At 35.5% G+C, this 21609-nt stretch overlaps 1 protein-coding gene across 1 annotated transcript in view; it reads left to right on the top strand.

The window, feature by feature from the left end:
• Positions 1–20952, top strand: part of KIAA0408 — a 32175-nt gene extending 11223 nt beyond the window's left edge. Inside the window, exons 2-6 of the mRNA XM_003311475.7 lie at positions 7912–8166; positions 11661–12023; positions 12112–12191; positions 14259–15591; positions 17710–20952. Coding sequence (XP_003311523.1) covers positions 8032–8166; positions 11661–12023; positions 12112–12191; positions 14259–15591; positions 17710–17883 — 2085 coding nt within the window. The 5' untranslated portion in view covers positions 7912–8031 and the 3' untranslated portion in view covers positions 17884–20952. The remainder of the gene's footprint in view (positions 1–7911; positions 8167–11660; positions 12024–12111; positions 12192–14258; positions 15592–17709) is intronic.
• Positions 20953–21609: the final 657 nt, after the last annotated feature.

The following is a 21609-nucleotide window of genomic DNA, read 5'->3' as shown; positions in this document are numbered from 1 at the left end:
ATTTTATGTATATAATTGTGGTAAATTTTCTTTTAAAAGTTTTCTTAAAAAACAAAAAGTTTTCAAGGGAAAATATCAAAAGCTGTGCTGAACATTTCTTGACTTTGCACCGTATCACCTAATTGACTTACTTTCAGTCTTTTGGATATGAAATATGGCCTGGAAATTATATATTTTATATAAATAACATATAATATAAATTATATATATATAAACTTCAACAGAAAAGGTTGGTAAATGCTAGAATAAGTGGTAAACTTGGAGTAAACTTTTTGTCAAAGACTTTCATTATTATTTGATTCTGTGTACAATTTAAGATCAGCTTTACCATGACAAGAAGCAGATGAAGCACTTGAATCTGTTATACATTGAAATAAATTAGTATGTCATCAGGTATGAATGACATAATTCTTTCTAAAACATAGGGCAATTATTTGTGATTGCCCTGGGACAATCACACTGGGACAGCCATGAAAAGAGATTGAAATGGGTACTACTGAGTGACACTTAGGAAGTATAGTCCAACCTAACATCTCTTGTAACTTAGACACATACTATCTGAATTTTCGATAGGATTTAGAAAATAGTCTTAGTTTGATTTACAAGTGATACATAGAAGTTTGGAGTAGAAGAAAAGGTAAAGGAAACCTTTGTTTTTTGTTTTGTTTATCTGAGACAGAGTCTTGCTCTGTCAACCAGGCTGGAGTGCAGGAATGCCATCTCTGCTTACTACAACCTCCGCCTCCCGGGTTCAAGCAATTCTCCTGCCTCAGCCTCCCTAGTAGCTGGGATTACAGGCCTGAGCCACCACAGCCGGCTAATTTTTTTATTTTTAGTAGACAGAGGGTTTCACCATGTTGGCCAGGCTTGTCTCGAACTCCTGACCCCACGTGATCCACCTGCCTCCGCCTCCAGAAGTGCTGGGATTACAGGTGTGAGCAACCACACCCGGCCAGAAACAATGTTAAGATAATTCTGTATTGATGTTTTTGTGCAACTCCCTCCTCCCTTTCCCTCTCTCAAAGAATCTTCTTCCTAGCCTCATAAGCATGGAGGCAGACATGAGCTACCCTTTATTGTGTGCTTGGCGCTATATATATTCCCTCATATTCTTATGGCATTCCCTCATATTCTTATGGCCTCTTAAAGTAAATATAATTATGTCTTTAAGGAAGAATCAGGGTCTGCAAGATCACACAGATAAGTGGTGGCAGCAGAATTGAAACTTAGATCTCTATGACAAAATTCCATGGTTTGCAATCAGAAAAAACAGTTTCAAACCCTTTCCTCCCCATGGGTGCATTTCTATGAACTTTTGCAGGATGCTTTACCACTATGAGCCTTGCTTGGGTTTTATCAGTAAGATCAGATTATCAGTATCTAGAGACAGAATTGCTCTGAGGGTGAACTCAGATGAAGGTCTGTTCAAAGTACTTAGCACAGAACCTTGCAGAGGGTTGCCCCTCAGTGAATAATCACTATTATTACTATAACTATCACTGTTATTGTTGTTATTGCTGTTGAGATTATGATGTCAGGCTTTCCAGACACAGAGTACAGTTTCATTTGATTGTCCTACATGTATTAAAGTCCTACTATGAGCAGGTTACTATTACTAAACTTTAGCTCCTCATGAAATGTTTATCTGGAAGCAGGTGAAAATAATGTGAGTGAATATGTATTACTTTAAAGACCACACCAGGGAAGCTCTTCAGACTTGAAGATAAGACCTTATTGTTTAAACTTGTGTATTTGCTAAGTTAGGCAAAAAATTGCTCTAGAGACTTTTTTGACTAAATTAAACCAAATATCATCAGATGCATGTGTGTACAAAGCCACAATAAACCTGAAAATGTCGCTGGGGAGGCAAGATCTCCTAGCATTTCAGAACAGGCTGATTTGATCATGATTTAGAGAGCTTTTCCATACACTTAGGCTGCTTTCTCTTCCTATGGCTGCAGCACACTTTAGTGGAAAATAAGCCCGTAGGTATCTCATTTTTGGGGTGTGTGTGTGTGTGTGTGTTTTGTCCTCCCACAATAAGAAATCTCATCCTTTCCCATGGGCTCTGATTTTCTCTAACGTAAAGACATTGCTACTACTGTAGATAAAAGCAACACACTGTCAGAATCACAGAGAGCTAAGAGGTTGGACTTTATGTTCCATTTCTATTTTATTTGAAGATAGAAGTTTCATAACTTTCACAGATCTTTTGAGAGTGCATAATATATATAATTATGCTACACATATTGTTCTGCCACATCCAGATGCAAACTTCTAAAGGTGCAGCAGAGTACATCCTGCCACCAGCTGAGAAGGAGAAAGAATTATGGAAGGAGGGAGATAATTCTTGCCTATAAAAAAATGAGTTTACTTTCCTAATAAAATAAATCTAAAATTGGCCATTGTCATCGTATGATGTTAACAACCAGCTCTTTTGGCAAGTTTGAAAATACTGGGCTCCATTATAAAAGCTAAAAATGTCCTGGACCTGGAGTTGTTTACCCAGAGCATGAGCTGCTCTAAAGTTACAGAGCTCTGGTTGGAAGAGGTGGCTTGAAGGCCGCCTCCAAGTAACTGACGTCACAGTAGTCTCAGCTGCTGCTGTGACACTAAGCTGAGCAGCTTTTTGACTTGTAAAAGTGGTGAAGGTTTCAAAGGGACTTGTCAGTACTGCTCTGTGGAATGGTTGGACTTATTTTGCATCCCCTTTTCTTGTAAAGAATCGAGATTCACCGAGCTGAGACTTTTCTCTTTAAGACAGCTAGCCATCCACTTTCTTCCACTGCTAATTGACCAGTGGTCGAGCATCCATAGGATTTCTCCCCAGTGCGAAAGGTATGTTTCTTTCCGGCAAGTTTACAAGCAAGTGACTAATTATGGCAGGATACAAAGGGGCTGCTGTTGAGATGTTTTAAACTATGGATACTGTTTAAGTGGAGTGTAATTTCAACATCTGTCTCTGCTGTTGTCTGTGTCTGGGCTTAAAAACAGTGGGCGGGGTGCATAACAGATTGTACTGACTCCTAGGAAAAAGGCTGTTCCGCTGCTTAGGGTGGATTTCCCAACTGTGGACTGACAGTACCATCCGCTCTTTGAGACTGTTTTTCCAACACTGCTTCTCAGTTGTTTGAAAAGCACTTTGCCCATCACTGATTTTCACTAAGTATATTTATTCAAATGTGATTTTTTATTCATATAAAGACTTTTAACATTTGCAAATTAAAGGTCACAATCCTGGAGACTTGGTATTTGAAAATTGCGGTGAAAAATAAATTTTAGTTTTATCTAAGGTGGTGGTGGACTCACTGTAGAGTTAGTGTTTCTGTAATTTGAGCTGAAGTCTATGCCATTCATAATTGAATAATCTACGGTTAGGAGGGAAACTTACCACTATGTCTTTTGTTCACGATGGTTAGTTTTAGACATTTGTTTACTCAAACCAAATGTTTGCTTTTAAAGTTTGCATTTTATAAGTAAAATCAGTGTGCATACAGCTTGGATGTTTTCTAATTTGAGTAAATAACTGTAAAGAAAACAAGGAAGAAGATAATTAAATGAAACGGTAAAGTTGATTCATTCGGAATTGCATGTGGTAGTGTCTCTTTGACCTTGTTGGAGCATGAGGAATGTGCTAAATCAGCAATACACAGCAATGAAAAAAATTTCCCTTTTACTCTGTAACAAAATCAAATCATGGTGGTCTTTGGAAAGATTCAATTGCAAGTGAACAATAGAGAGGAATGAGATTTATTAATTCATTGAAATAATTCAAGTGATTATAATAGCCTGGAGAAAGGGATAGAGAATTTAGGAGGTAAATGGTACATTGCTCTGATAGGTTATAAGCTGGGGAATTCCTAATCCATCAAAGTTAAGCAGAAGCAAAGCATCTTCAGGCCAAATGAGTCTTCTAGGAATTGTGATATTAGCAGTACCTACTGTGTGTGGCATTTCTATTGGAATATGTAACCTCTTATAAATGAAAAATCTTTAATTATGTGAAAAGTGATATGTTTAGCAAAAGGAAATAAGGACAGCAAGAAACAAGTACTCTAAACAATAATCTAAAAAGAGAGAAGTAGCAACGGAGCAGCTGCCCCTAAGGAACGCTGTTTAGTTTGTTTGGATGCAGTCCAGCTTTCAATGGGCGAGATGGAGGTTGAAAGGGTAGTGACCCGGGTGTCCTAAGAATGGAGCACCCCTCAGAGAAAGAATTGCTGCCATGACCAAACTGAGGCTAATTTGAGGGTGAAAATAATTTCTTGTGAGACTTGCATGTTACTCTTAAACTTTGCTTACTGGTAGGGCCGGAAGGCTAGCAGAACTATTTGCCTCCCATCACCATACTTATGCAACCCACTCACAACTCTTTATAATTCTGGCTTTCAGCCCTGGAAAGGGGAAGTAAGTTAAAAGGGATTATGCAATGCTGGTTTAGAGTTGGGGTGTGTGACTAAGTAATGCAGCTCACTCTGTCCTCTTACATTTGCTCTAATAAATTTTTATTCTGAAATGGAATTCTAGAAGGAACAACATAAACTGGAGAGCCAAAGAGATATGGGGTAGGGGATGCAGATAGCAGAAATCCTTCCTTCTCTCCCACATAGATGCCAGTATCTGTGGGAGAAAATGAGTGACAACTAGGAACAAAAAGAACTTTTATTTTTGCCCCAGTAGAGAGCACTTAAATTGAGTTTTTGAATCTGCTGAACCACTTTACCCCATAACTTCTCATTACGAAACATTCTGTCTTTACAAAGTTGCCCCTTCAGTTTGATATTTTTTGTAATATTTAAGTCAGATTTATAACAAAAGCAGTTTTACATAAGATTTGTTCACATTTTTACTAACAATAAAACTTTTTTCTTTAAATATGTGACATGTATCTTTAAAATATTTGGAAAAAGGCAAAAGAAGATCATGGAGAATATGAGAGTTCACACAATTACACTTGCTTCTATCTCGTTTTAAAATAAAGACCAAAATAATCTGTTTTTTTTCCAGAGAACAACATGGAGAGGGATAGATGGAGAAAGACAGGAGAAAGGGAAGGAGGGAGGAAAGACATGAAGAGGAAGGGAGGGAACAAAGGACAGAAGGAAGAAAACAAGAACCAAGTATTTTTCAGGCATTTGCTATGATCCAGAGCAGTGTTTAGGCACTTCTTTTAAGCATTTTTCCCTTTTGCTCACTTAATCTCCAAAACAATTCTATGCCCCACCCCCTCCACTTTATATTTAGAGGTGGAAGCAATATGTTTGGCTGCGTTACATCTAACATTATGTTTACGACAAGACTGAGATGCTAAGAAGGCCAAATCCTTCCACAAAAAATTGGCACAGATATTGCTCTATAGAAATGTTCTTGCAAAGGCTTGTTTCTGATCCATAACTATTACATTTCTTGGCACTAGCAATTGCTCTGGGCCTGGAAAGGAAAAGCTCCATACATTGGTCCTTCTCCATATTAAGGGATGAGTTTGGCTCTTTGCAAATAGGTGCAGGATTCGGTCTGCTTCAGGACTGTTACCTGGGTTTAGATATAGTCTTGTTATCAAGAGCAAGATTGATCTAGGGTAATCCTGAATGATCTTCTGGTAGGTTAAAAAGAGAAAGGCCTGGCATCTTTCAACAGTAGCGTGGAAGTGATTCAAGAAGAGTTAGGAATAGAAGGAAAAATTGGAGCCATTTGCTACATAATTGTAGAAAAGACTTTATGGTGATTTCTGAACATTTCCAATGTTTAAAGACAGTTGGGAGAAAACATGGATTTATCATAGCTCCTCTTTTCCAGGTAGCTTGAAATTAGTCTGCATCCTTTTTTAGTTTCTTTGGTTAAATCTGCATTTATCTCTTATTATCTCAAACCACACCATTCTTCCTAAGAAGTTCCAGTGGCAAATACTTTCTAGTCAGCAAGGTAGTTTCACCACACAGTTAATTACGTATAGTTTTAAAGCAGTCTGCTAGTTTCAAGACAGGCACTGTCTGCATTTCCTATGAAGAATTGTTAGACGAATCTAAAAGATTACTAGGTATTCAAGATCAAGATCAATGGAAATTAGATTAGCCAAAACAAACAAAAACCAAAACTCTGTATGTTCTTTACCATCTTCGTTTTATTTGTTCTTCACTGACATTTATTATGGCAAGTACTTGTGGTTACTGGTTTATATGTGGGAAAGATAGCAAAGAAAGGGGTGACAGAGGAGGTGGAGAAATGAGGTCAGAAATTGAGCATGGCCAAATGGATAAAATGAGATATGATAGCACCTTTAATAGCCAGATCTGAAATTATGTATTTTTCGTGACTGAATTAATCATAATAGTGCTAGTGCCAAAGACATAGGAAAAAAATTTCAAAGTATCTTTAGTAAATAGTTTGAGAGTAAAGTAACAATATAGATCCCAAAATTATTCGGGTGTTTTGAAGGTAGAACCCTGCATATATAGCTAACATTTTTCATTTCTTATTCTATGCTAATTCATTGATCGTGACTCAAAAAATATAGATTCAAAACTGTTTCCTAGTCAGATATGTATGTTCACAACAGTCTGACAAAAATAAAATTAGTGTTCGATATTTAGCTGATATTTAGGATTTGAAATATGCAGTTACCTTCTGTGAATACAAAATTGGCGCTTGCTGCTTGGGTATGTGGCCTTAATTCGGCAGTGCCAGCACCCACAAAGCTATTGACTGTTGGGATCTTTGTCCGTAATTAGCATTAGCTGCCACCAGTAAGTTATAGCATTTTGATAATGGCTTAGTGACTGAAGAGTTAGACATCTTATAGGCATAATTATCTTAAACAGAGATTCAAACATTTTAAACATGCTTTTCTACCCCCTAAAAAGGCACATGACTTATTTAATACAAAATTATTTTTAATTGAAGTCACAATGAAATTTTGTAAAGCAAAAAATAGAAAACTTTCTTAAATTTCTCAAACTACTTTGCATTCAGTATGCCATTTAATCTTTTTAACAGTTCTATGACTATCCCCATTTTAATGCAAAAAACTAAATCTCAGAAATTTTAGACTTATACCAGTTACATAGCTGGTATTTTAAATTGTGACTTCAAACCTTAAATACAAGTCCCTGAAGGCTAGAAAGTTAATTATTTCAGTCACTACTTAATGTAATAGAGGATTCCCTGAAAACTGAGCAAAATGTTTTCTTCAGATCCCTGTATTCAATATCCTAAGCAGTTTATGGTATATAGCCTATTCAAAGGAAAAGAGAGCATGGATAAATTTTAACGTATATTTCACAGGATAGTTTTGATGCTTCTAGATTTTCCTTGATGAAGTGACATAATGAATATATTTTTTATAATTTAGATTAGTTTCTGGATGATACATCAGTCCTAAGTTGACTACCAACTTTGGGGTCTTCATAAGTAACACAGTAATGACATTTGGCACAGGCTTGATCTCTGAATATAGAATTAAGACTGCAAACCAGCTCTGTTTCAGGAATTTAAGTCATAAGAATATATAATCAGGTTGCATCAGAACAGAAAGAATAATTTTATTGCAGCAGAATCTGTCACAGTGTGTAGATGTGAGCATACATTTGAATTGTATACTTACACTCTTATTCATGAAAAAATCTATTTTTAGAGTAAGTGGTTAAAGGGATGATTACATCTCACATGCGCATTTAATCATCTTGTCCACTATAATTTTGCTGTCTGGTCTCAGAAAGGGAAAAAAACTTTGGACAATACTTATTACTTTATTGACTGTGTTAGTTTCTTCTTCTTAAGTAGACTGTTGTCATCTCTTTTCTTTTGAGTCCAATTTTCCTATAGTTTGTTTATGTCAATGGCTCGACAAAATGATAAAATATATTTCCAGAAAGCACATGGATTTGGAACTCTCTCTTGTTATGTTTATATTAGGCTTTATTTTAAAGGCAAGTGAGACTGCTTCAAGTAAAACAACTTCAAGCTTCCAAGAAACAGTTAAGAGGAGGCAGAGAGGAGCAGAAACACTTCTTCGCTGACACTTACACTGTTGCCATGGACCTACATAAGCAGTGGGAGAACACAGAGACTAACTGGCATAAGGAAAAGATGGAATTACTGGACCAGTTTGACAATGAAAGAAAGGAATGGGAAAGTCAATGGAAGATTATGCAGAAGAAAATAGAAGAGGTACACTTTAATTTGTTTTGGATATACTGTAATGTTTAAGTGCAGGATGAAAATTCTGTGGGCTGTTTTGTATTGGAAACTGTTTTTGATTTCCTTATTCGACCTAAGAGGTACATTTCTCAGTGACATTTACTAGAACAAAAATAGCATAATCTTATCCAATGGTATTGTAAGGATTATTTTATATCATTGCATGAAAATTAAGCATTTGAAATGTCACTCTATAATGTTTCAACTTATTATTTTCTGGCTAGAGAGCTTTTTTGTCAAAAGTGAGGTATGTATTTTGCATGAATTTTCAAATACCAGGTCCAGGAGTAAAATGCAAGAAAGATACACTTGGTGGGACATAGATTAGCAAAACTATAGTTGGGCATTAGAACATAGATCTTTCCTAAGAAGATTTATGAGTAATGTCTATTAAAGGAAATTACATGTTAGATAATGCAGTATAATCAAAAGGAGTATCATATATCAAACAGAAAATGGCAGTAGACATGAGATTTATTCTATCAAGGTGTGCACATTTAGTGGCATATTTATTGGAAAAGGAGTTATGAAAAATGACATATCACGACTCTGACACAGTCATTTTGTTCCCGTTAACCCTCCCTCAGTCCGTTGACCCTGAAATATTTCCTTCAAGCATTTGCATTGATGTATATTCAAGCTTTTGCACCAACTGGAAATAATTTATGCTTATCTTGCTTTCTTTTGGTAACATCCTTAGTATTGACTTTATATGGTTTTATGCGCATTACCAAAGTTGTTATTTTAAGACTTCTTGGCCTTTTTTGCAGGCAAAGTAAGTGCTTTATGTGTTTATAGTACAGTCATGTTTCTTATTAACAGCCATGTAATTGACTGTGAATAAAATATGAATTGGCATAGTAGGAAGAAAGCTGAAGAAAAGTAACTATTAAGCCCTTCCTCTAAAATAGAGCTGAGAAGGCAGGCATGTGGTGTATGATTAGGGATTAAAGGAGAATATATACTTCTTGTCCCTCTATAGTTTAGAAAATGTGTCCTGCTTGCTCCTTTAACCCCTCTATCCATACTCGGATTGGATCAACAAAGAGATTCCCTGGTCAAATCAGAATCCAAAACTCCAGCGCAATCAGAAACTGACCTGTAGTCCTAGGTCATTGCCTTCCAAATGTTTGGGAAGTTCAGTTCATAACGGTCTCAGACAATTCTAGCATCCAAGCAAAATAACTAAGGGATGCAGGATTAGTCTAGCCAATTTTTAAAGCCATGTAGTTAAAAGAAGCTGCTGTCTGATTAAATTTATTACTGTCCAATAATTATTCTGACAATTCTATAGAGTTCATCTATGGTAAATATTAGCTTTATCAATTAGCAGGCATGAAATATGCTTTAAACATCAAATTATACCTCATAGAGATAACATCCCTTTCTGTATCAGAGAGACAAAAGGGCTGTCATATTTTTTTATCTTGGAGAGTAGCTGTACTGCTGTTTATGTTTTGCTGCCTGTGCTATACAGCTCCATAACTAAACTAAAATTAAGAAATCAACACTTGGAAAAATAATCTCGTGCCACAAGCATAAAAGATTGTATTTGTTTAACATTTATCACAAAGTTCTGTATGTTAAATCAGATGTAAATTATTAAGCCATGTACTAGAGAACTGTAGATTCCCAGGTATGCACATATATCTTCAGTGATTTTAAGTGATAATATCTAATGAGAGGATGCAGTGTTGGCTATTAAGATGCTCGTAGTTCCCTATTCAGCCACTATCCACAGTCATTGCATTTGCTATGGCAAAACCAAGATGTTCATACTTGGATCATTTGAAATTTGAAATAATCCAGATAGAAATTCTGGATAGAACTTATAGACGTCTGGGGTTTTGTTTTGTTTTTTTCCACACTGTAGTCTCCTGCCTGTATCCTTTGGTAGAATAATCAGATAACCATTGACAAGGGCTGAGTACCAAGTAACATAGTACCTTTGTACAAAATAGTTTTCCATCAATAACATTGTTATTTGTTGATTCATACCTCACCTAAATCAAGAAAATTTAAGATGGCATAAAATTAGGTATGATATAAAATATGCAAAAACAAAAATGGAAAGATGAGCTGAAGACAGGAGGAAGGATCATATATGAAATGTACTAGTGAGTCTTTCTAGTAACTAACAAAAATTATCAGGTGCATATACCTTCAAATTCAAATGATAAGGCAAACTTATTTCCCAGGAATAGCACATTTTTCCCCGGTTTTGCAACTAAAGCAATTTTGTTTTCACTCATGACTTCGCAAAAACAGGACAGTGTCACCAAGAGCATCCTTAGATTTAACATGTCACTTTTTAGGGTTCCTTCTTATATCCCTCAAGGTCAGCTCAAACCATAATGCCCGCAGAAGTTCAGTACAAATAATTTGGTAGCGACCAAACAATCAATTCACGGCTGCAGTTTGATGCTATCCTGACTTCATACAATAAATACTAATACATTTATAAGCATTAGAAAAATAAATACACTGTATATTTTTCAGGCATCAACTCTAGTGCTTATCTCAACTGAGTTATCGGTATGTATTAAGCAGCAATAAATCTATTATATTACTTGAATAATACATGTAGTGTAGATATTGATTGCGGCTGTTAAACATAGAGTCATTTGCTTTGATAGTCATCTGACAGTCTCTTTTGAAGTTTGACAAGCTTTTACATGACCCAAGCCTAAAGAGAAAGCCATTTCTTTCCTCTATTCAGAAGTGAACTGAATGAGTGTGTGCAGGTTCAACTAAGATCTCATAAAGAAGTAATCTGGATTCTACCTTAATACAGACTAATAGATGATCAAAGCCTTGCAGTTCTATTATATCACGTAGGGTATTGTCATATTTGTTTTAATCTGGATGAGAAATATTTTAAAAATGTGTATCACTTTGAGATTTTTAAAAAATCTCAGTAATATCTAGCCCTCACAATGTAATTGACCAACCAAAGGAAACATCTTTTGACTGACAAGTGACTGTTTAGGGAACAAGAATAAGTTGACTTACTATCTGAGATTGTCAAGCATTTAGACAGTTAAATGTTAGTGTACAAGTAGGACCCGACATTTGAAAACTATGACTTTAATGTTAAATTCTTGCATCTCTCTGAAAGCAATTATATAGTATGGCCAGTAATTGATTCAGGTCATTCTAATTTTGTGACAGTGTTTCTGTATTTATATACAGATACAGATTTATTTTATTTTTGAATGATTGATTGCTAGTCAAAAGAATTAGCATCCATGTGTTGCCCTACTAAAAGTAGCCTTTATGTTTCATCAAACTTGTTCCAGCTAATCCATATTTTAGAGGCACTATTTGGAGGCCGAAGCATTAATACCCAGGAAGTATATTTTAATATGGCAAAGAGAACTCAAAGCGGTTTGCTTAGTATCAAGAATATTAACAAGGTGAATTAGGGGAAAAGAAGTTTTAATTTTGTTTTATTTTTCTTACAGCTTTGCCGGGAAGTAAAGCTTCGGAGGAAAATCAATATGAATGAACGTGCTAAGATCATTGATCTTTACCATGAGAAGACCATTCCAGAGAAAGTGATAGAATCTTCCCCAAATTACCCCGATTTAGGACAAAGTGAATTTATAAGGACGAATCACAAAGATGGTCTGAGAAAAGAAAATAAAAGAGAGCAGAGCTTAGTCAGTGGAGGAAATCAAATGTGTAAGGAACAAAAAGCAACAACAAAATCAAAAGTAGGGTTTTTGGATCCTTTGGCTACAGACAACCAAAAGGAATGTGAGGCCTGGCCTGACCTGAGGACTTCTGAGGAAGAGAGCAAGAGCTGTTCTGGCGCCCTCAGTACAGTAAGTAAGATGTGATTGGCCTAGAACTGTTTCTAAAGAAATATTTACATTTCAAAGTGCTAACGGGCTGTTGCTTATATGTGTAAAGGCTCTTGAAGAACTTGCGAAGGTGAGTGAAGAATTATGCAGCTTTCAAGAGGAAATTCGAAAGCGGTCTAACCATAGAAGGTAGGCTGGTACATCTGATTATTTTAGATGGGTAAATAAAAAAGAATATTGTTTTTAGTTAATGACTCCAAACTGCCTCCTCCTTACATGTAAGAACTAATGAGTTATTAAAATGTACTATCTAGGGTGGGAGATAGAAACTTTAATTTTTTGTTTGCTCGTTTGTTTTTGAGATGTTATCTCGCTCTGTCTCCTAGGCTGGAAAGCAGTGGCATGATCTTGGCTCACTGCAGCCTCCGCCTCCCAGGTTCAAGCGATTCTCCTACCTCAGTCTCCCAAGTAGCTGGGACTACAGGCACACACCACCACACCCAGCTAGTTTTTTTGTATTTTTAGTAGAGACGGGATTTCACCATGTTGGCCAGCATGGTCTCGAACTCCTGACCTCAAATAATCCCCCTGCCTCAGCCTCCCAAAGTGCTGGGATTACAGGCGTGAGCCACCACGCCAGGCCAGAAACTGTAATTGTATATTTCTCTGTTCACTAATTCTTAAAGCAAATCTTCCAATTCTCTTTGTAATCTATTAGTAATACTTTACTCTTTTTCGTGTCTAATTAAGTAAAAATCAGTAAGTAACCTCTAAAGTAGTTCTTTCTCATTCTGAGCATTTGGACAATGAAAGTGTACAACTGGGCTAATTCAGTTAAACGTATCATTAAACGATGTCAGAATTAACAGTGTGGCGTTTTGCTTATATAATCATGTTCTACTAAAATATTTAATGCTTAAGAGCAGTTTATTTTGCTTCAATTCGTATTTATGTAATGGAGGCCTACATAGTTTTCAGAACAACATATTGTAAATATGTACACATGTACGCGTGCCACAAAAAATGCTGTTTCCATTTGGAAACAGTATATACTTAATAACAGTAAGTTTTAGCCAAATTAACAAATACATTGGAATTCTCTACAAGTTTAGTAAAGATGGATTATTCTAGGATCAACATTTATCTCTCCTCGTGGGTCAGTAGGCTTCCTACATTCCCTTATTTTTCATTAGTTGTTAGGAAGCTCAGAAAGAATTTTTGTGCTGACTTGCAATAGATTTTCTTAGCCAATCATGTTTTAAACATAACTTTGTCCTCTATTTGCCTATTTAGCTTTTCTATTCTCTGTTAATAGGTATTTATCCACATTTTATTGTAAGCTATCCCATAATCTTTTATAATTTGAAGAGGTATAAATATGATTTATATTTATCAGTGTGGTTAAGTTTGAATTGTGATATTTAGTTTTTTATTTAATATAACTCAGAAAAGACTTACTTGCCAATTTTCTTTTACAAATCACACCTAATATAACGTTCTTATTGTCACCCCATGGACTTTAGAACAAGGTTCAAGATATTTGTAATTCAAAGACATTACAATTTGACATAACCTAATGTTTCTCTCTCATTTTTCATTATCCTCCCCACTCTGCTTTATAATTAATCTATATCAAAGTACTCATTTTCCTTCGAGTAGCCATAGTATTTAATCCTTTTGCCTTTTACTTCAATCCTATATGCCTTTTACTCAAGTCATCCAAAAAATTTTTACTTTTTTTCAAGACCAAATGACACTTTCCATTTGGAATTACTCATATCTCATTGCACTTTTATTCAGATTTCTATCTGACTACTTAAAATGTTATTTCAAATTCAAGGAGAAGAACTTGAGCTCACATTACATAATGAATAAGAATTCAGCAGGCAGAGAGAAGGTAAGGGAATGGCAAGATAAAAGCTACAGAGAGAGAAATGCCAGTAGCAGAAACCCAGGAGACTACATAGTTTAATCTGAGGGTAGGTGAAGTCTCAGGTAATAGTGAAAATGAGAGACAAGTTTGGAAAGAGTTTGAGTCAGAGTGTGTAGAGCATTGAATATAACACTGAGAGGTAGACTTCATTCCACCATAAAAGGACTTAAGTTTTTGACTGGGAGATTTATATAAAAATGATGTATGAGGCAGTTGTGAATCCTTTTCTTATAGCAGAAACTCATTGCTTTAGCTATGGTTGCTTTTGAGAGCTTATTCTAAATAAAGTTATAACCAATACACCATGTTTTATCATTGTTTAGGATGAAGTCAGATTCTTTTCTCCAGGAAATGCCAAATGTAACTAATATACCTCATGGGGACCCCATGATCAACAATGACCAGTGCATTCTTCCAATCAGTTTAGAAAAAGAAAAACAGAAAAATAGGAAGAATCTGAGCTGTACCAATGTGCTCCAGAGCAATTCTACGAAAAAATGTGGAATTGATACAATCGATTTAAAAAGAAATGAAACTCCACCGGTTCCTCCTCCAAGAAGCACCTCTCGAAATTTTCCCAGCTCGGATTCTGAACAAGCCTATGAAAGATGGAAGGAAAGGTTAGACCACAACAGCTGGGTGCCCCATGAGGGTCGAAGTAAAAGGAATTACAACCCTCACTTCCCTTTGAGACAACAAGAGATGTCTATGTTGTATCCAAATGAAGGGAAAACTTCGAAAGATGGTATCATCTTTTCCTCTTTGGTACCAGAAGTCAAAATAGATAGCAAGCCTCCAAGTAATGAAGATGTTGGACTTAGCATGTGGTCATGTGACATTGGGATAGGTGCAAAAAGGAGCCCCTCTACTTCGTGGTTTCAGAAAACCTGCTCTACCCCCAGTAATCCAAAATATGAAATGGTGATCCCAGATCACCCTGCTAAATCTCATCCTGATCTTCATGTAAGTAATGACTGTAGCTCCTCAGTAGCAGAGAGCAGTAGCCCACTTAGAAATTTCAGTTGTGGCTTTGAAAGGACTACAAGGAATGAGAAGCTGGCAGCAAAGACTGATGAATTTAACAGAACTGTATTTAGAACAGATAGAAATTGTCAGGCAATACAGCAAAATCACAGCTGCTCAAAATCATCGGAGGATCTCAAGCCCTGTGATACCTCATCTACTCACACAGGTAGCATATCACAAAGTAACGATGTGTCTGGTATTTGGAAAACCAATGCCCACATGCCTGTGCCCATGGAAAATGTGCCTGATAATCCCACCAAGAAATCCACAACAGGCCTAGTAAGACAAATGCAGGGACACCTGAGTCCTCGCAGTTATCGAAATATGCTCCACGAGCATGACTGGAGACCGAGTAATTTGTCTGGCCGTCCGAGGTCAGCTGATCCCAGGTCAAATTATGGTGTTGTGGAAAAGCTGCTGAAAACCTATGAGACAGCAACAGAGTCTGCATTGCAAAATTCTAAGTGCTTCCAGGATAATTGCACCAAATGTAATTCTGATGTCAGTGGTGGTGCCACATTAAGTCAGCATTTAGAAATGCTCCAAATGGAACAACAGTTTCAGCAAAAGACAGCTGTGTGGGGGGGACAGGAAGTGAAGCAAGGAATAGATCCGAAAAAGATAACAGAGGTGAGAAAGCAAATATAACATAATTTGGTAGCATCCATATTAGCAATGGCTCTGAATCATGTTTATATGTCCAATTCATATAAATAGAATGAGGGCACAAGTTTTGGACTCTTCTTAGCCCCTTGACCCTGTTTGTAAATAAATATAACTCAACATGAACCTTGAAGGTGTAGTTTTTAAGACTGAGAATAGTACATTGTAACTTTTGAAAAATTCTGAAATGGGATAACATAAATACAGTAAGTGGATTTAGGAACCTGAAGAAGATCAAATGTTTGCTCTTTCTTGAAAAAATACTCAGAATGGACATTTCTCAATTTATAGAATTTCATTATTTTAAAGGTTCTTTTTTAAGTGTATGGAAAATATTTTTAAAATCGTTTTCACTTTTCAGTTATTAACTATGATTGGTTCAGTCATTCTCAGCATTTGACTCATGTTCTTTCTCATAGGATTAATCACATTAATATGAATATGGGAAATACACATCATTTAAAACAGTGCCTAATAGAGTCCTTTTTATCTGTGGAACTAAAAGATAGTATATATAAATAAGGTTATTCTTATTTGTATGTATTCTTAGCATAGAAATTGACCAAAAAAACCCCACTCAAATGGACATTTTAAGTAAACTGTTATCTTTTTTTGTTCCTATTTATGAAAGAGTTTAATCTTCATTAGTTATAAGAGAAAAAGAGGTCAAAGAAATTGGTATTTACAAAGAAGAGTTATACAACACTCTCTTTTACTCATATAATTTTTAAGAAGCTAACAAAAATTACAAGGTGACATATTGTTGTTATTAACCAATACTTCAGAACTCCTAGTTTCATAGAATGCAGTGGGTACGCAGCATGGTTTTAAACTATTATGCAAGTTGCTTCCTTCTGGTGTAAAAAACTACTATGTGGATTTCAAACCCTGCAAAAATATCAGTTTTCATCCATCTTATGAGAAATCTTGCCCGTTTTTATAAGGTGCAGAAAGTATCCTGCTTTTGTATTTCTCTGCTTTTTAATTGAGCCCATCAATGCCCGCAAGGTCCTATAGCTAAAGATGGGAAATAGATATATCTGTACAATAACCAAACAAAATTCTTGTTAACTAACAAGAAATAATACTGAGTGATTTCCCTTTTTGCATTCATTGGGAGTTTGGCAGGGAGGTTCTCTACTATAGATCCTTAGGAGCAGATTTTGTTTTTGTTTTTTGTTCTTCCTCCTGTGGGAACAAATCTAGAAAATAAGTCTCCAAAAAGAAAAAGAAACTGCAGTTTACTGTCAGACCATGGCTAAAATAGTAGAAATAGGAGGCCATCCTCACTGCCTAGCTCAGATGAAAGAGCACAGGCTTTGTGGGGTCTAAGAAGGGTCAATAAGAACCAAGTGTATAAAGTGTGTCATGGAAGCTTTGTACTTTTGTTTTAATTTTAAGGACCAAGGAATGCTTTTTTTCCATTAAAATAAAAGGAAAGAAGGAAGAAAATGAAAGAGAAGAAAAGTGAAAGAAAAGGTTTTCTCTCATCAGAACATGCCCAAGAGATAGCAATTTTGTATTAGTAATTAGAATGAAGATGTATTTAAAAGTATTTTAATGATAATTTTAAGGTTTTGATAGATAGTGCCAGTGATAGTGGAAAAAAAAAAGCATCAGATTAATCATTTGGTTTGTGTGCCTTTTGCTTATCACCTCTAAAAGTGTCAATAATTTGACATAAATGAACAGTTCCTTCTATAAATTATCTTTTTATTTTTAAATAACACTGTAACATACTAACAGCGCACTAAGAAACATCTGTATTTCCATGATATTCAAGTTATTTAACTTGAAATTTTAAATCCTGAGCTCATCATTAGTTCTACAGAGAGATTAACTGTATTAAAATTTGTCAGCGTAAGGAAAGGTACAAAATTATCAAATGTCATATTCCATATTAAAATTGAATTGCTTTAAAACATTCAAAACCACAAATATTAGACAACTACCTTCTTTAGTTTTCAATGCTTTTTCTTTCTTGTAAATTTACTAACGGACTAATCTTATAGTTGAGACCCATCGTATATTAAGCCTATTGTTGGTACCCACAAAGTGAGAGGAATGTTTTTACTTGTGTCCTAGGAATCCATGTCAGTGAACGCCTCACATGGAAAAGGATTTTCCCGACCTGCTAGACCAGCAAATCGTCGTCTTCCCTCCAGATGGGCATCCAGATCTCCATCTGCACCCCCTGCCTTGCGCAGAACTACCCACAACTATACCATTTCTCTGCGATCCGAAGCATCGATGGTTTAAGTCTTTGGCCTGGATTGCTATATTACAGAAGTTCTAGTCCCACTTGTCAAACAGAGCATTCTGAGTGTTTACAGGCGGACCTGTTCTCTTCCGACAAGCAATTTGAATCTTAACTTTCCATCAGTCTTCAGTGTTTTTAATCTAAGGAATAATTATCTTCCTGCATTTTGATTTCTTAGATCAGAATTCTTTAATGCCATCCTCATTAGTTTTCCAATACAATATAAGTTGAAACAATGTACAATATTGTATATTCTTTGTTGCAAGTGGCAGAAAGTAAGGTTATGTGCATGGCCATGTTTTTGTAGGTGCATGTGTTGAAATAGGAAGTATCCTAGTATGTATTTAGATATGAAAAACTTATGTGCTAGTGTTGACTTTGAAATTATAACATGTATACCTATATATTCCTTGTGTTTATTTAAAAGTTTTGAAAATATGCAGTACTGTTTATATTTTGTATACCTTTTAATAGGTATCCACTTAAGGCATTTGCAGTACAAATATTAATTGACCACTTCCTTGGCCCCCAGCTACAATGAAAAAGAAGAATTATGTACACATCTAACATTGGTAGATTTCTAAAGACAACTCATAAATAATTTCTTAACCCATATAAGGATAAAATAATACCATTGATATTCTTGTTTATTCTTTTTAAATAAAAATGTCACAAGTTTAATAGATCAGCCTTGTAAAGCAAGCATAAAATGTTCATAAATGTTTTATATATTATTTGGTAGTCTAGTATGGCTTTAACTGAATATTTGATCCTCAGAGACAGTATCATGAGACAGCATTATAAATGACATGATTAAATGATGAATTTATTTTGTCAGCCTCAGCAACAAACATTTCCTAAATGGGATGCAAAAAGAAACTGAATGATGTTGAATTTTAGTTTTTCTTTAAGTTGTGGTAAGCTTTTAGTTTAGCTGCTTTAACATGGAGTCATACATACTTAGAGGTAAGTCATTTATTATTTTTTTCCTTTTTCTAATCTTTTCCTTAAAATTAATAGATAACAAACTGTTACTTTTTTACTAACAAGGAAGATCAGGAATAATATTTCTTTGAAAGCTGAAATTATACTTCTCACAGTTTGCTACCAAAAAAAGGCTTAAACTAAACCTTGACATCCACAGTAGCATCAGGAATAGAAATGTATATTTTGGCTACAGTTTGCATACAGTGAACACATAAAATCTATATTGAAAACTGACAGAAATATGAATGTCGAGGGGCTTGGAATTCTAAATGGAAGATTTTAGAAGGAACTTTGCTCTCTACTGTCACTATATAAAACCAATTATGTTATGTTATTAGATATTAACTCTATTTAAGCTTTTCTTTTACTAAGAAATTCTTATGCCAAATGTATTCCAAGAGCCATCTCCTTATGATGTATTTGAACCATTTAGAGAAATTCACTTCATTGTACCCCATGACCTGAGGTAAAGAAAATAATTTTCAAATTGCAGACTTCCTTGAAAGGCTCAAGACTGTAGCATGGTGATGTCTAGATTCATACTTTACTGTAAGGACAGTTTCGGTAGTTAAGTGGAATTAAAGGTCTAGAGTGATTTGTATTGGATGGTAACTAAGGTCTATACATCTACTCTTTTAATTCTTATTTCCTTCAGGAAGATCCTTTTCCACAGGAAGCTATCAAAGAAAAGTAAACTAGACACCAAGTAATATCACTCTCATAATATGCTGTCCAGCTAGAGGGGAGAAAACACCAGGAAAGAGGAACCCTGGGTCATAAAATGACGGACCTGTTAGGAAAATGCTGTTGTGTGACAATGGAGAGCCTGCCCAAGGACTGTGCAACCTATCTGTTCCTCTCCACCACTGTATCCCAAGTAGTCTGGTATGATCTGTGGTTCCTTAGAATATTGAGGATCTCTTTAAAAAAATGAAATTTCTGATCTCACCCCATATTACTAAAGCAAAATTTCCAGGGGTAGGGACTGGGACTCCAGAACCATTAATAAAACAAAACAAAACAAAGCAAAATATTGATGATCAGGCAGATTTGAAAACAGTGACATTGCTTGATCTCTGAATGGATGGATGCCCTTGGGTGGTCACTTTTCTTCCTAGGACTTGCCTTTGTTATCTGTAAATTAGAATGGCTATACTTTCAGACTTCACAATTTTAAGCTACTTTTTTCTATTAACAGTTGAATGAACCAGTGGGATACATTTTAACGTCTTTTTATGTTGACTAAAATTATAGTTAGAGCTGAGAAAAAAAAAAATTAGCATCTAGTCCAACTCCTTGATTATAAAACTGAAAAACTAAGGTTATTTGAATGTTCTGTTTTCTCTTTTTAAATATTTTATAACTTTTAAATGGAAAAACCTATTAGGTAAATGGAAATAATCCTTGAAAATAGTTTTTGATGTTTTGTGATTTTTAACTGGTAAATTTCTACTTTAGGTGGGCATTTTCTTCCCTAGAATATGCCCTTTATTATGCTATCATTGCTAGATTTAAAGGGACTTGTAAGCATTTCTGGAAATATTTGATTTAAAAACATATATTAATAGATGTTTTCCCTAGCAGACTTTTGGAGCAAAAATATTATTTTAGTTCAGCAGAGGATTACTGATATATGGGCTGATCTCAGAAAGGAATAAGGATGAGGCAGAGAGGAGTACTTGAGTTTCTGTGTGTGTGTGTGTGTGTGTGTGTGTGTGTGTCAGTGTCACATAAGTTCTCCATATTGCCTTATGTCCCAAAGCCAAATATAAAAATATAAATGATGCTTTGTATAATTCATTTTATCAAAAATTACCCATAACTTTCATTTGTTTTTATATCGACAATGAAGATGATCATATTTCATTTTGCAGATGTGGCCATAAAATATTATTTACTTCTACATAGGTGATTTTACCAGGTTTAGTTATCCTGAGAAAACATCTGGACTTAAAAGAGTTTCTGCTTCCCTACAAAGATCTTTAAAATTATTTTTAGGCACATTTGTGATAAACAACTACTTGATATTGAAATCTCCTTCAGCCATTAGAAGCTATCAAATAAAGTAGGCGTAAAAACAACTGTCTGTGGCATTTGTATACATCGAGAACATTTTTCTTTCCCTCATTTTCTGCAGTGAACTCCAGTAAAGCTAAGTGTCTTATGAAATCTAAACTCATATATGTACACAGTTCACTCTAGCTTCTTCCAAAATATCTCTAGGTAGTACAATTGAAGCCAAACCTGCCTGACTTCCTGCTCCTGGCCACCCAAAACTCCATGTGGCTTCTCGTACACTGACATCCTCTCTCTACCCATTTAACTGCTAATTGAGTCTGATAAAAGTCTTTGAAAAAAGTTTTTACTTCTAAGATTTGCATTTACATCATAAAATTAAACCATTTTCAGGAAAATCAGATTTTTTTATTACAGTACTATTTGCTTTAAATTCGGCATGTTTTTCTTAAGTAGCAAGTACATGTATCGGAACTTACAACTGGTGGGCGCGGTGGCTCATGCCTGTAATCCCAGCACTTTGGGAGGCCAAGGTGGGGGGATCACGAGGTCAGGAGATGGAGATCATCCTGGTTTCATCACGGTGAAACCCCCTCTCTGCTAAAAATACAAAAAATTAGCCAGGCATTGTGGTGGTCACCTGTAGTCCCAGCTGCTCGGGAGGCTGAGGCAGGAGAATGGCATGAACCCGGGAGGCAGAGCTTGCAGTGAGCAGAGATCAC

The sequence above is a fragment of the Pan troglodytes genome, chromosome 5 (assembly GCF_028858775.2).
Source record: "Pan troglodytes isolate AG18354 chromosome 5, NHGRI_mPanTro3-v2.0_pri, whole genome shotgun sequence".
Lineage (NCBI taxonomy): Eukaryota > Metazoa > Chordata > Mammalia > Primates > Hominidae > Pan > Pan troglodytes.
The sequence above is the reverse complement of the archived record's forward strand: the minus strand, read 5'-3'. Positions and strand labels throughout refer to the sequence as shown.